Below are 15,859 nucleotides of genomic sequence, written 5' to 3'. Positions count from 1 at the left end.
TCTTCATCTCTTCATCTCTTCATCTCTTCATCCCTTCAGCTCTTCAGTTCTTCATCTCTTCATCCCTTCTGCTCTTCAGTTCTTCAGCTCTTCTGCTCTTCAGTTCTTCATCTCTTCATCTCTTCATCTCTTCATCTCTTCATCCCTTCATCTCTTCATCCCTTCTGCTCTTCATCTCTTCATCCCTTCATCTCTTCATCTCTTCATCTCTTCAACTCTTCAGTTCTTCATCTCTTCATCCCTTCTGCTCTTCAGTTCTTCATCTCTTCATCCCTTCTGCTCTTCAGTTCTTCATCTCTTCATCCCTTCTGCTCTTCAGTTCTTCATCTCTTCATCCCTTCTGCTCTTCAGTTCTTCAGCTCTTCATCTCTTCATCCCTTCTGCTCTTCAGTTCTTCATCTCTTCATCCCTTCTGCTCTTCAGTTCTTCAGCTCTTCATCTCTTCATCCCTTCTGCTCTTCATCCCTTCATCCCTTCATCCCTTCATCTCTCTGACAGATGACTCTTGTTCTGTGTAAAGATCCGAGACAGGATGACAACGACTGCAGCGTTCCTCTGAAAGCCTGATTGGTAACTGGTGAGCTACAGACATCCCAGTCATGGAGAACGTGTCGGTGGTTGCCGCGGCGCCGCCGGTGCCGCTCTGCAACGACTCGGTGGACTTCTACTGGAACCGCTCGGACCTGAACTGCACTCCTCCGTCGGAGTTCTACTTCTACGCCGACCTGTACGTCATCCTGCCCGTCATCTACTCCGTCATCTGCGCCGTGGGGCTGACGGGCAACACGGCCGTCATCTACGTCATCCTCAAAGCGCCCAAGATGAAAACCGTCACCAACATGTTCATCCTGAACTTGGCCATCGCCGACGACCTGTTCACGCTGGTCTTACCCATCAACATCGCCGAGCACCTGCTGCACTACTGGCCGTTCGGAGAGGTTCTGTGTAAAGTCATCCTCAGCATCGACCACTACAACATCTTCTCCAGCATCTACTTCCTGACCGTCATGAGCATCGACCGTTACCTGGTCGTCCTGGCGACGGTGCGGTCCAAGCGCATGCCGTACCGCACCTACCGAGCGGCCAAGATCATCTCCTTCTGCGTCTGGGTCCTCGTCATCCTCATCGTCATGCCCTTCAGCGTCTTCGCCGGCGTCTTCGTCAACCCCAACGACGGCAGGAAGAGCTGCGTGCTGAGCTTCCCCAGCCCCGAGGGTCTGTGGTTCAAGGCCAGTCGCATCTACACGCTCATTATGGGCTTCGCCATCCCGGTCTCCACCATCTGCATCCTGTACACCATGATGCTCTACAAGCTGAGGAACATGCGGCTCAACAGCAACGCCAAGGCGCTGGACAAGGCCAAGAAGAAGGTGACCGTCATGGTCTTCATCGTGCTCGCCGTCTGCCTGTTCTGCTGGACGCCCTTCCACCTCAGCACCATCGTCGCCCTGACGACGGACCTGAGGACCACGCCGCTGCTCATCGGCATCTCCTACTTCATCACCAGCCTGAGCTACGCCAACTCCTGCCTCAACCCCTTCCTCTACGCATTCCTGGACGACAGCTTCAGGAAAGCCTTCAAGAAGATGTTGGAGTGTCGACCGGCCTGAAGTCTGAAAGACCGACTTCACTTTAAGATTCAAATCTGGATTCTTAACGTCTCATGATCCAGATCTGAATGTTTGGTTTGTTAAAGCAGAAGTCAGGTGAATGTTTGTGTTAATCTAAGTCTTAAATAGTTGTATCTTCCGACAGCAATCACTTCTATAGAGTGTTTGGTCTGAAACACGGGTCTGTCAGTCACTCTGCTCTGCTCTGAGCCCAGGAGAAAACTTTCCTTGTATCCTACAACCTTTATCCAATGAGGAGAGAGAACGGCATAAAGGGGCAGTCCTCTCTGTGTGTGCAGCCAAGGGATGCGCCTGAATGTGGTGACGTAGGGACGAGGACCAATAGATCCATGACGAGGGCGGGGGCTGCTAACTCCATCTGCTGACAGGAAGTTAGCCAAAACCACCGGATCGCTTACTTCTGCTTTAAAGCTGCACTAGACAACTCTGTACATGATAGCATCAGCTAGCTAGCTAAAATAAAGTCATATTTAAAGTTAGGGGTTAGTTAAACACCAAGTCTGGCTTTTAATCCACAGGGATAAGAGAGGAAACAAATGAGTGAGTTTCATCTTTACTGAGACAGAGAGAGATTATTGGGCGTCACAACTAACTTTAAATCATCACTTCCTGTTAAGCAGAGAAGTCAATCTGACCAAGAGGAAGCTGATTTACTGGGGGAGGTTTCAGTGTTTGCCTACTGCAGCTTCTCGTGGCTCTGAGAAGGAGAAAGACTCACAACTCTCCCATTAAAAGGAACAACAACAAAGGAAAGAACAAAAACCAGGTTCTAACTGTGTCTGAATAACTGCCCACTGAATCTGGTTATTTTACAGATTGAGACTTCTATAACACACACACACACACACACATGGAGATGTTTGAAGGTCATTATGGGATGGGATGAGTAATCAGAGACTGGACTGGACGATGCATGAGAGGACAGATGCTGAACATCTGCTGTCACTCTGCTGTCGATCAAACAGCAGCGTGAACATGAACAGCAGGATGAACGTCGAGGGATTACAGCTGTTTGGTCCTATAACTTCCTCATTGTTGTCTAATACTTGTTGGTTGGTTTGAACAAATGCTGGTTACATCAGAAATGTGTTATAGTGTCTGCAAACACTCCACCTGCCTTTAAAGCTGTTGTGTGTTGAGCAGAGTTCATTTCAGAAGATACGTTTTATGGATTTCCTGAAGTATTCCAGTTATAAACAAAATGTTTACTGGGATATTTGAAATATTGACTCTTCAAATGATGACGTGTGGATGAAGAGTGTCGTCCTGGTTCAGAGGAGTTATGTAAAAAGGAGAAAAGGTGTTTGCGCTCTTGCTCACTGTCCAAAACATCCTCTTTTCAGGTGCGTAGGCCAACAAACATCTGAGAGCAACAGGAGGAAAAGGCTCGCACACTGATCAAAAACGTGTCGGCCTACACAGCCATCTTCAGTCTAGACTGAAGACAACGTTTTTGTTTTACTTATTTTTGTTTCTTTATTTTATTTCATCACCATGGTTGCACTTTTTTGTTGTTTGATGGATCATTAAATCTTTGTTGCATTGACGTTTTTGCCATTTTTGATCAGTGTGCGAACCTTTTCCTTCTGTTGCTCTCAGAGGAGTTATGTACCATATTAGAAGTAAAGACGGACCCTTAACAACCTGACAGCAGCACTGTAGGCCTGATATGGGACCGGAGGGCTATGTAACATGTAATCTATGTCTTCTGTGTCTATTTAGGATTGCTACTAGTCTGATTGTAGTGAGGTCTTACTGCCCCCTGCTGGAGACAGGCTGGCATTACCTGAACACGCAGCTAGAGACTTTGTTCCACTGTCTGTGACATGTACATATATAAAGACTGTTTAATATTATTATTAATATTGTTAATAATAATAATCACATTGCATCTTCTCCTGGAATCCACTAATATTTCACAATCATAATCATTATTCATACAACATGAATATAAAACAGGCTTGTGTGAGTCGTTGTGTTTTACTAGAGAATCAATCACAGAGAGAAAAAAGATTTCTCTCATTCTGAAGTGTGTTGTTCCAAACAATGTCACGCTTCAATTTGCGGACAAGTGGAATGAGACTTTACATCAGAGCAAAGAAATGTTTGGTCTCATATTGACTCATATTGACTTGGTTTGAATGAAGTGTTACACTACAGGATATTACAGTGAAACAACACACAGGATGTTCACAAGATGATCTTTTAAATGTTGTAAATCATGGAACAAAATGCAAATGTTGCTCTAATTATATAAATGAAGACACTCCCTGTTGCAGATAACATGACTTTATATTCTGGATGTTTCTACTTGTCCTGCTGTAAATAGTTCAGCCCTTCAGTCATTTAACTGTACAGGGGAGAATGAAGTCAAATATTCTACATAATTAAAACTTGTATCACATGAATGAGAAATGATATAAGATCTGAGTTAATGGTTATGATAACTGTCTTTTATGCAGCACTGTAATATAATTAAGAGTCATGTTATTGGTTAAATGATGAATACAAGTTAATTTTCCCACTAGTATTCATGTATTTTTGATATAGTTGCTTTATTTGAAAGACACAATAAATGTGTAAACACCAGTTTTCATGCAAATCGTGCAGAAATAAACCGTCTTCTAGATTTTTACAGCTTTGATGGCCATTAAAGAAAACATCACGTGCATATGAAAGTCTGTTATTGTTCTTGTGTGACTGTGGTTCAGGTGTGTGTCAGCAGGATGGATCAGTGGCTGCAGCTCCTCGTCAGCTAAAGGTCACAGATTGAATCTGTCGTGGCCGTGATGCACCGCTGAGCTGCAGCTGCAGCTGAAGACGATGCAGAGGAGCACACGCTGTAATAATAATGATGATACGACCGGTCACAAAGAAATCTAATCTTACAGCCGGCACCAAACACTGACACAGTTGGTATTTTCCCATCCGTAAAAAGCAAACACACTGGTCCCATCTGAGCAGCAGAGGGCTTGTTGCCCTTTAAGGTTTATTAGATCATAAATGTATTTATAAGATAAGACTGTGAAGAGAGACAGGAGAGCAGGTAGAGCATCTGAGCATCTGAAGGTCAGTTACGTTATCATGATGTGTTCAATGTGGTCTTGTAAAATGTGTTATGGGACATTTGAATAGCCTAAATACAAAAAAGTTAAATGTTAAAAGATTAGTTGTTGTTGTTTGTTTTCATAACAATATAAAATAAAAAACACCATAATGGCTGACAACAACAAAGTAAAAAAAAGACTATTTAGAATACAGTTTACACTGACTTTTGAATGGTTTAAAATGGTTTAAAAATATGTTTTGCCTGGGAAAGCTACGGTACTAAGAAGCCCATTTAGATTCAGTCCAATTAGTTCTGCATCAGTGTTTCCATGAAACATTACAATATATATATATATATATATATATGGAACAATAAACCTTTATGCTCTGCTGCTCCAGAATCAGCAGTGACTGCTTCATCTGAGTTTGAACCCACAGCAGACGCTCACCCCCAGCAGTCCAATGATGCTTTTGATGGTGAGTGAGTGATGTAGACACTGGTTGGCTGTTTTGGTTTATTAGTGAAGTGCTGTACCACTGAGGGGCCCACATCGATATTCTTTCAGGGGGCCCAGAATTCCTAGCAACTGCCCTGGCACCCAGAACCAACAAACAAGGTGTGAAAAACAACTTCTTGTCTTGAAAAAGAAAGGAAAACTAAACACCCAGAACCAGAACCCGCTCTGATTGGATCAACCAGGTGTGGTCACGTTGCAGTCCTGTGGTCGGCCAGAAACAAACTGAATGAAACCAATGGAGCGAAGGCTGCGACCTCTTTCAGGGAGAAATTTACCCATAATCCTTCACTTCAGTCCACCGTAGCATTCAGCCCCAATTTACCCATGATCCTTCAGTCTACGGCAGCATTCAGCCCCAATTTACCCATGATCCTTCAGTCTACGGCAGCATTCAGCCCCAATTTACCCATGATCCTTCAGTCCACCACAGCATTCAGCCCCACCACCACTGTCCAATCCTGTCCAGGCAGCATGGACGCCAAAATCTATGTCTTCTGAAGCCACTGAAGCTGCAATAAACACTTGATTGATTGATTGATTGATTGATTGATTGATTATACTTTATTTATCCTTGAGGGGAAATTTGTTCATGACAGCAGCCTTTAAAAGAAGAAAAAGCAGGACAAATTATACAAAGAATAAAAATACTTTAAAAGAAGAAGGTTCTACTGTGTCTGCTGGGCAAAATAACAGATTAAAAAGTGCTTGCTGGTAGACAAATAAAAGAATATAAAAAAAATAAAAGTGCACAGGGATTTAAAAGTGTGACAGACATTACAAACTAAATAGAACTGTTAAAAAGTCTAACTCCTTCGCTGTACAGTGTTCATGTCACTTCATATGTGCAGTTGGAGTGTGTTTGTCTAGAGGAATAATGAACTGGCGCCTCCATGTGGTCAGTTTGACAAAGACATGTTCATCACAGTGTTTGTGATGATGCGTTTCAGCCACTAGAAGGCAGTGTTACTCCATCCACTGTTTCTCTCTCTGGATGTGCATGTGTTCCACATTTGGAAATAAAATCTGCTGATACAACTAACTACTATCTGAAAAATGTGAAGATAAGTGATAATTCTTTACTTGGTGATTTCAATAAGCCTCTAGATATACACAGTTCAATAAGCCTCTAGATATACACAGTTCAATAAGCTTATAGATATACACAGTTCAATGAGCCTATAGATATACACAGTTCAATAAACCTCTAGATATACACAGTTCAATGAGCCTCTAGATATACACAGTTCAATGAGCCTCTAGATATACACAGTTCAATAAGCCTCTAGATATACACAGTTCAATAAGCCTCTAGATATACACAGTTCAATAAGCTTATAGATATACACAGTTCAATAAGCCTCTAGATATACACAGTTCAATAAGCCTCTAGATATACACAGTTCAATAAGCTTATAGATATACACAGTTCAATAAGCTTATAGATATACACAGTTCAATAAGCTTATAGATATACACAGTTCAATAAGCTTATAGATATACACAGTTCAATAAGCCTCTAGATATACACAGTTCAATAAACCTATAGATATACACAGTTCAATGAGCCTATAGATATACACAGATCAATAAACCTATAGATATACACAGATCAATAAACCTATAGATATACACAGTTCAATAAGCCTCTAGATGTACACAGTTCAATAAGCCTATAGATATACACAGATCAATAAACCTATAGATATACACAGTTCAATAAGCTTATAGATATACACAGTTCAATAAGCCTATAGATATACACAGATCAATAAACCTATAGATATACACAGTTCAATAAGCCTCTAGATATACACAGTTCAATAAGCTTATAGATATACACAGTTCAATAAGCCTATAGATATACACAGATCAATAAACCTATAGATATACACAGTTCAATAAGCTTATAGATATACACAGTTCAATAAGCCTCTAGATATACACAGTTCAATGAGCCTATAGATATACACAGTTCAATCAGCCTATAGATATACACAGTTCAATAAGCCTCTAGATATACACAGTTCAATAAGCCTCTAGATATACACAGTTCAATAAGCCTCTAGATATACACAGTTCAATCAGCCTATAGATATACACAGTTCAATCAGCCTATAGATATACACAGTTCAATAAGCCTCTAGATATACACAGTTCAATAAGCTTATAGATATACACAGTTCAATAAGCCTATAGATATACACAGTTCAATGAGCCTATAGATATACACAGTTCAATAAGCCTCTAGATATACACAGTTCAATAAGCCTCTAGATATACACAGTTCAATAAGCCTCTAGATATACTGTGACGGCCTCCTGCCTGTGTATGCCTGTGTGTGCGTGTATGGTTGTCTCTGCCTTGTCAAGCTGCAGGTGATGAGCTGGTGGGCGTGGCCGATTCCCAACCTGTGTTAAGCTGGTCCTTCCTCCTGCCTCACTCTCTTCCTGACATCGCCTGGCTCCGGAGGGAGAGCTGTGTGCCGCAGCCCCTCGTTTTCTTTTGTGTTCCCTTTGTTTGCTTTGCCATCATTTTGGTCCCTTTTGTTGGGAAATAAATTATCATTTTGTTACTTTTACCTGCGTAGTTCCTTTTATTTGTCCGACCATGAGCCAGGTCGTGACAAATGTGGGGGCTCGTCTCGTTGTCCGTGTGCGCTAGTAAGCCAGAGTTGTGAATGAACTCATGGGAATTTGTGAATGGAACCGCTGTGGCGGCGTTACTATCGAGTAGCGTGGGAACCCGGAAGTCGCGAGGGCTTGTGTGTGTGGTTTGTACGCCACGGTTTAGCTGTGAACTGCGTCGGTAAATTTTGGGCCATGGTTGTGTTGTTTTTCTGGGTCACTTGGTTTTTGTTGCTGCTTAAAGATAATTATTTTGTCCGGGCATCCTGATCAGTTAGCCGCCGGGTGAGCAGATCTCGCCACTTTATTATTTTGCCTTTTTTGTTTTGGTCGGTAACCCTGAGGAGGGGGTGCGCTGGCTTTGGGTTGTTGCAACTGGCCAGTCTCGGTCAGAGGTAATATCCTGCGGTTGGTGTCACTTCGAGCTCGGCAAGCCGACGAAGACTACGTGAGGTTTTGTAAGTATTGTGGTAGGTAGTTAGGGGTTGGGGTGTCTCGGCTTGTTTTTTTTCGTAGCTCCTCGTTTGGGAGTTACCTGGTAAGTAGCAGCAAAAGTAAGTGTCCTGGAGTGTGGTATTACTGTGTGTAGAGTATGGCGGATGTGGCGTTTTTTGTTCAGGCTCCGTCGGAGGAGTTGCTGGATAAATGCACGCGGGAACAATTGTTTAAAATAGCGGAGCATTATCATATTGATATCCCAGATAGAAGAGTGAAAGACGCGACGATTCAGAATGTTTTGTTTGCTGCATTATGCGAGTTGGGTATATTGTCGAGTGCTGCACGTTTTCCCCAGGCCAGGGTGGAGAGTTTGGCTCCACTGGCTGCCGGCGCGAGTGTGCTCACTTTTGAGCAGCAGAAAGAGTTACTGTCGTTGCAGTTGGAGCATGCTAAGACGTTGAAGTCAGTTGAAATAGAGAAGCAGATTGCAGTGGAAAAACTCCGTTACCAGACGGAACAAACGAAGCTGTCGGTAGAGCAGTCTCGGCTGGATTTGCTGAGGGCTGGATTTTCGGGTGGAGCCGCCTCGGGAGCGCAGGAGAGTTCCTCCGTTCGTCCCGGGGGCGGAGGTGAGTGTTTTGATGTGCTTGGCAATCTGAGGTTACTTCCGAAGTTTAATGAGCGGGATCCAGAGTCGTTTTTTTCTTTGTTTGAACGTGTGGCTGAGTCACGGAAGTGGCCTGAGTCAGCCCGCACGGTGATGCTCCAGTGCGCACTGACTGGCCGTGCGCAGGAGGCTTATTCTGCTCTGTCGGTGGCTGATGGCCAGAATTATGAGTGTGTAAAGTCTGCTGTATTGAAAGTGTACGAGCTCGTGCCGGAGGCTTATCGCCAGCGCTTTCGTTCGTGGAGGAGAATGGAGAAGCAGACGCACCTTGAGTTTGCTCGTGACCTGACGGGTCATTTTGCGCGTTGGTGTACCGCGTTAAAAGTGGAGACGTTTGAGGATTTGTCCGAGTTAATTGTGTTGGAGCAGTTTAAAAATTCCATACCTGAAAACATTGCACAACACATTAACGATCTCAAGGTAAGACGTGTGTCTGAAGCTGCTTCTGTGGCAGATGACTATGTGTTGACGCATAAACGCTCTTTTGGTGAGTGGCGCGCGCATAGTGGCAGCCGTGGTGGACCGTTTGCAGAGCGTGCTGAGGCAGCTCTGGGGAGTTATGATGGTCGTTCAGGTAAATCCGACGCCAGGGAACGTAACTCGAGGGGTTTTGAAAAAACCTGCAGTTATTGTCATAAAAGAGGTCATTTCAGAGCTGATTGTTACGCACTTAAACCCAGGGTTCCCCAGGGGGGCCCCATGGCGCAGCCAAAAGGTGCTTGCTGCGCTGTCTCGTTGCCTCGCGCACCAGCGGTGAGTGAGGTGGGTGTGCCAGCTCGGGTTGAGTCCGTGTCTGTGGGATTGGCGTCTTTTCTACCGTTCATTTCTGATGGCCATGTTTCTCTGGTGGGGGGCAGGTTGAAGGTGCCAGTTAAAATACTGCGCGACACAGCGGCCTTTGATTCCTTCATTCAGGCTTCTGTGCTGCCTTTTTCCGCCGAGACTCACACAGGTTGTTGGGTGCCTGTTGTAGGTATGGAAATGAATGTTTTACAAGTCCCTCTGCACAAAATCACATTACACTCTGATCTCTTCCAGGGCGAGATAGCTGTGGGTGTGAGGCCGGCGCTGCCTGTTGAGGGGGTCACTCTGATCCTAGGTAACGGTGCTGCAGGTGAGCGGGTGTGGGGTGATGTGGCCCCGTCTCCAGTGGTTTCCTCAGTTCCCCTGGTGAGGAAGCAGCCTGATGAGGATGAAATAAGTTTCCCTGAAGTGTTCACAGCGTGTGCGGTGACGCGGTCTATGTCCCAACATTCTCCACCAGAGCCGCCTGAGTGTGGCGTGGGTGATGGTGAGGCAGTAGATGGGTTGTGTTTCTCCCTGTCTGATGTTTCCCTTTCAGTTACGCAGGAAGAGTTGGAGAGTGAGCAGCGAGCCGACGCGTCCCTGAAGGGACTGTTTGACATGGTGTTGCCTGCGTCGGAGGTAAAGAACGACTCTCACTGTTACTTTCTGTTGAAGGGATTGCTCATGAGAAAATGGGTGCCTCACGGGGACGATTTTGTAGGGGATCCCGTCCTCCAGATTGTCCTGCCTTCTAAGCTCCGTGAGACGGTGCTTCGCCGGGCCCATGATGACTCGGGACACTGGGGGGTGAGAAAAACATACAACCGAGTGCTGAAACATTTTTTTTGGCCTAAATTAAAGAGGGATGTGTCTGAGTATGTGAAAACCTGTCATGCCTGTCAACTTGCGGGGAAGCCCAATCAGGTGATTAAACCAGCTCCTCTGTTTCCGATTCCGGCTGTGGGTCAGCCATTTGAACACCTTATTATAGACTGTGTGGGTCCGTTGCCACGTTCCAAGTCGGGTGCTGTTTATTTGCTTACTGTCATGTGCCAAACCACCCGTTATCCGGCAGCGTATCCTTTACGCACGATCACAGCGCGTTCTGTGGTGCGCGCCCTGACACAGTTCATTGCTATATTCGGTATCCCGAAGGTGATTCAAACTGACCGCGGATCAAACTTCACCTCTCACCTGTTTTCACAAGTTTTGAAACAGTTGGGGGTTAAACACAATAAAGCATCGGCATATCACGCTCAGAGTCAGGGGGCCCTGGAGCGTTTTCACCAGTCTCTGAAGTCGTTGTTACGTACATATTGTGTGAAACTGGACGGAGACTGGGAGGAGGGGTTGCCCTGGTTACTGTTAGCGGCGAGGGAGGTGTCCCAAGAGAGCACAGGGTTCAGTCCCAACGATTTGGTGTTTGGGCACACTGTGCGCGGCCCTCTGGATCTTTTGTGCGAGCAATGGAAGGATGCTGCTCCACCAGAAAATGTACTTGATTATGTAAATGGGTTCCGTCATAGGTTGTATGCTGCAGGGTATTGGCAAAGAAAAACTTGGTTACTGCACAGAGTAAGATGAAGACACTGTATGACCGGAGGGCTGAGAAGCGTGTGTTCAGTGAGGGGGACCGGGTCTTGGCGTTACTTCCCATCATTACTTCTCCATTTCAGGCGAAGTATGCAGGTCCCTATGAAATAAAGAAAAAAACGTCTGAACATAACTACATCATTGCTACGCCTGATCGTAGACGGAGTGTCCAGATGTGTCATGTCAACTTATTGAAACCTTACTATGAACGTGTCCCTCCAGGTGAAGCTGTCTCCGCCTCCTCTGTGCCGGCGCGGCCTGTGTGTTCTGTGAGTAGAGTGTCTGCTGTTTACCCTCCACAGTCGGTGCCTGCCGGGGTGGAGGATGGTCTGCCCGACGCTGATGCTGGGGTGCAGCAAGGTCGGTTAAAAAACTCTGAGTCCTTGAACAATTTACATCTTCTGTTGGGCCATCTGTCTGATTCACAACAAGCAGACCTGGTTAAAGTGATAAATTCCTTCCCATCTCTGTTTGGTGACACTCCTTCTCAAACAAATGTAATTGAACATGATATAGATGTAGGTGATGCACTCCCAATTCGACAACGGTTTTACCGCGTTAGCCCTGAAAAACGTGTGTTCCTTGATGCTGAAGTGAAGTATATGTTGGATAACTGTATTGCTGTTCCCTCCTCTTCCAGTTGGGCCTCTCCCTGCATTTTAGTGCCGAAGCCAGACAAAACATTCAGGTTCTGCACTGATTTTCGCAAGCTAAATGCTGTCACGAAACCAGATTCTTTTCCGCTACCTCGTATGGAGGATTGCGTTGACCAAGTGGGCCACGCCGCATTTGTAAGTAAATTTGACCTGTTGAAAGGATATTGGCAGGTTCCGCTGTCCGAGCGTGCACGTGAACTGTCTGCATTTATTACACCAAATGGTCTCTTCTCGTATAATGTTATGCCTTTTGGTTTAAGAAACGCTCCTGCCACGTTCCAGAGGCTCATGACCAGAGTCTTGGGGGACTTAGAGGGGTGCACTGTGTATTTGGACGACGTGGTGGTGGTTTCAGACTCGTGGCAGTCTCATGTGGAGCGTGTCCGTGCGTTGTTCTTGCGCTTGGCTGAGGCGCGCCTGACCATCAACCTCGCCAAGTGCGAATTTGCACAGGCCACGGTGACGTACCTGGGCCGGGTTGTGGGTCAGGGTAAAGTCCGTCCCGTTGCAGAGAAAATAAGAGCTGTCCAGTCCTATCCTCCGCCCACTACTAAGAAGGAACTGATGAGGTTCCTGGGTTTGGTGGGGTATTACAGGGGGTTTTGCCGTAACTTCTCAGAAGTCGTTGCACCATTAACTGATCTACTTAAAATGCGTGTCCCATTTGTGTGGTCTCCTCTCTGTCAGCAGGCGTTCGAGAGGATAAAGTCTTTGCTGTGTGAAGCGCCGGTCCTGGCCGCTCCGAGGTTTGACCGACCTTTTGCGCTTCAAGTCGACGCTAGTCACATCGGAGTAGGTGGGGTTTTGTTGCAAGCCGATGAGTTGGGTTTGGAAAAACCAGTGTGTTTCTTTTCCAAGAAATTTAACTCGTATCAATTGAACTATTCAACGATTGAAAAAGAGGCACTGGCGTTAGTTTGGGCTCTGAGAAACTTTGAAGTGTACTTGGGCTCTGGAGCGGTACCCGTAGTAGTGTACACTGACCACAACCCACTTTTGTTTTTGAACTCGCTGCAATGTCCTAACCAGCGTCTGATACGTTGGTCGTTATTTCTACAGTCACATTGGCTGGATATTAGACACATAAAGGGGGCGGAAAACGTCGTAGCCGACGCACTGTCTCGCGTTCCTCAGGATTGAGGTTTGAGCTAAGACTTTATTGCTGTTATGATGTTCTCTTGCTCTCCTGTTCACTCTTCTGTCGTCCTTCCCTCTTAAATTGCTTCCCACTGGTACCAGGTTGCTGAGGTGGGGGTGTGGAAGATGCGCGTGGTGAGCTGTGTGGTTCTCAACAGCAGTGTTCCTGTCCTCGGATGTGTGTGCCCTTGAGTGTGTGCCTTAAACATGGTAAACTCTATACGTGTAAAAAAAAAAAAAAAAAGTAAAACTTCAAAGTAAGTAAAATGTATATATATTTGTGAAAAGAAAAAAAGTAAATCTTTAAAGTAAGTAGAATGTATATATTTGTGAAGAAAACAAACTTTACAGTAAGTAGTCTGTGTGTATATAGGCTATTTGCAAAATTTGAAAAAAAAAAAAATTTTGGTTTTGGTTTAATGATGGGGGGGCTATTGTCGGCTTCGGGGTTGGGCCCCGTTTTTCAGGGAGGGGGGTGTGACGGCCTCCTGCCTGTGTATGCCTGTGTGTGCGTGTATGGTTGTCTCTGCCTTGTCAAGCTGCAGGTGATGAGCTGGTGGGCGTGGCCGATTCCCAACCTGTGTTAAGCTGGTCCTTCCTCCTGCCTCACTCTCTTCCTGACATCGCCTGGCTCCGGAGGGAGAGCTGTGTGCCGCAGCCCCTCGTTTTCTTTTGTGTTCCCTTTGTTTGCTTTGCCATCATTTTGGTCCCTTTTGTTGGGAAATAAATTATCATTTTGTTACTTTTACCTGCGTAGTTCCTTTTATTTGTCCGACCATGAGCCAGGTCGTGACAATACACAGTTCAATAAGCCTCTAGATATACACAGTTCAATAAGCCTCTAGATATACACAGTTCAATAAGCCTCTAGATATACACAGTTCAATAAGCTTATAGATATACACAGTTCAATAAGCCTATAGATATACACAGTTCAATAAGCCTCTAGATATACACAGTTCAATAAGCCTCTAGATATACACAGTTCAATAAGCCTCTAGATATACACAGTTCAATAAGCCTATAGATATACACAGTTCAATAAGCCTCTTGATATACACAGTTCAATAAGCCTCTAGATATACACAGTTCAATAAGCTTATAGATATACACAGTTCAATAAGCCTATAGATATACACAGTTCAATAAGCCTCTAGATATACACAGTTCAATAAGCCTCTAGATATACACAGTTCAATAAGCTTATAGATATACACAGTTCAATAAGCCTCTAGATATACACAGTTCAATAAGCCTATAGATATACACAGTTCAATAAGCCTCTAGATATACACAGTTCAATGAGCCTATAGATATACACAGTTCAATAAGCCTCTGGATATACACAGTTCAATAAGCTTATAGATATACACAGTTCAATGAGCCTCTAGATATACACAGTTCAATAAGCCTATAGATATACACAGTTCAATAAACCTCTAGATATACACAGTTCAATAAGCCTCTAGATATACACAGTTCAATAAGCCTCTAGATATACACAGTTCAATCAGCTTATAGATATACACAGTTCAATAAGCCTCTAGATATACACAGTTCAATAAACCTATAGATATACACAGTTCAATAAGCCTCTAGATATACACAGTTCAATAAGCCTCTAGATATACACAGTTCAATAAACCTATAGATATACACAGTTCAATAAGCCTCTAGATATACACAGTTCAATAAACCTATAGATATACACAGTTCAATAAGCCTCTAGATATACACAGTTCAATAAGCCTCTAGATATACACAGTTCAATAAACCTATAGATATACACAGTTCAATAAACCTATAGATATACACAGTTCAATAAGCCTCTGGATATACACAGTTCAATAAGCCTCTAGATATACACAGTTCAATAAGCTTATAGATATACACAGTTCAATAAGCCTCTAGATATACACAGTTCAATAAGCCTCTGGATATACACAGTTCAATAAGCCTCTAGATATACACAGTTCAATCAGCTTATAGATATACACAGTTCAATAAGCTTATAGATATACACAGTTCAATAAACCTATAGATATACACAGTTCAATAAACCTATAGATATACACAGTTCAATAAGCCTCTGGATATACACAGTTCAATAAGCCTCTAGATATACACAGTTCAATCAGCTTATAGATATACACAGTTCAATAAGCCTATAGATATACACAGTTCAATAAACCTATAGATATACACAGTTCAATAAGCCTCTAGATATACACAGTTCAATAAACCTATAGATATACACAGTTCAATAAGCCTCTGGATATACACAGTTCAATCAGCTTATAGATATACACAGTTCAATAAGCCTATAGATATACACAGTTCAATAAACCTATAGATATACACAGTTCAATAAGCCTCTAGATATACACAGTTCAATAAGCCTATAGATATACACAGTTCAATAAACCTATAGATATACACAGTTCAATAAGCCTCTAGATATACACAGTTCAATAAGCCTATAGATATACACAGTTCAATAAGCTTATAGATATACACAGTTCAATAAGCTTATAGATATACACAGTTCAATAAGCCTCTAGATATACACAGTTCAATAAGCCTCTAGATATACACAGTTCAATAAACCTATAGATATACACAGTTCAATAAGCCTCTAGATATACACAGTTCAATAAGCCTCTAGATATACACAGTTCAATAAGCTTATAGATATACACAGTTCAATCAGCCTATAGATATACACAGTTCAATCAGCCTATAGATATACACAGTTCAATCA

At 43.7% G+C, this 15,859-nt stretch overlaps 1 protein-coding gene across 1 annotated transcript; it reads left to right on the top strand.

Annotated features, from left to right (window-relative positions):
* Positions 1-599: 599 nt before the first annotated feature.
* npbwr2b (neuropeptides B/W receptor 2b) lies at positions 600-1,610 on the top strand. Its single transcript, XM_085783196.1, has one exon. The coding sequence runs from the start codon at positions 600-602 to the stop codon at positions 1,608-1,610; it is 1,011 nt and encodes a 336-aa protein (XP_085639322.1).
* The last annotated feature ends 14,249 nt before the right edge of the window (positions 1,611-15,859 follow it).

This window comes from Trachurus japonicus, chromosome 7, assembly GCF_045865225.1.
Source record: "Trachurus japonicus isolate A0001 chromosome 7, Traja_1.0".
Lineage (NCBI taxonomy): Eukaryota > Metazoa > Chordata > Actinopteri > Carangiformes > Carangidae > Trachurus > Trachurus japonicus.
The sequence above is the reverse complement of the archived record's forward strand: the minus strand, read 5'-3'. Positions and strand labels throughout refer to the sequence as shown.

Excerpts from the sequence above, each read along its gene's own strand:
- npbwr2b (XM_085783196.1), top strand. The coding sequence starts at position 600 with ATGGAGAACGTGTCGGTGGTTGCCGCGGCGCCGCCGGTGCCGCTCTGC.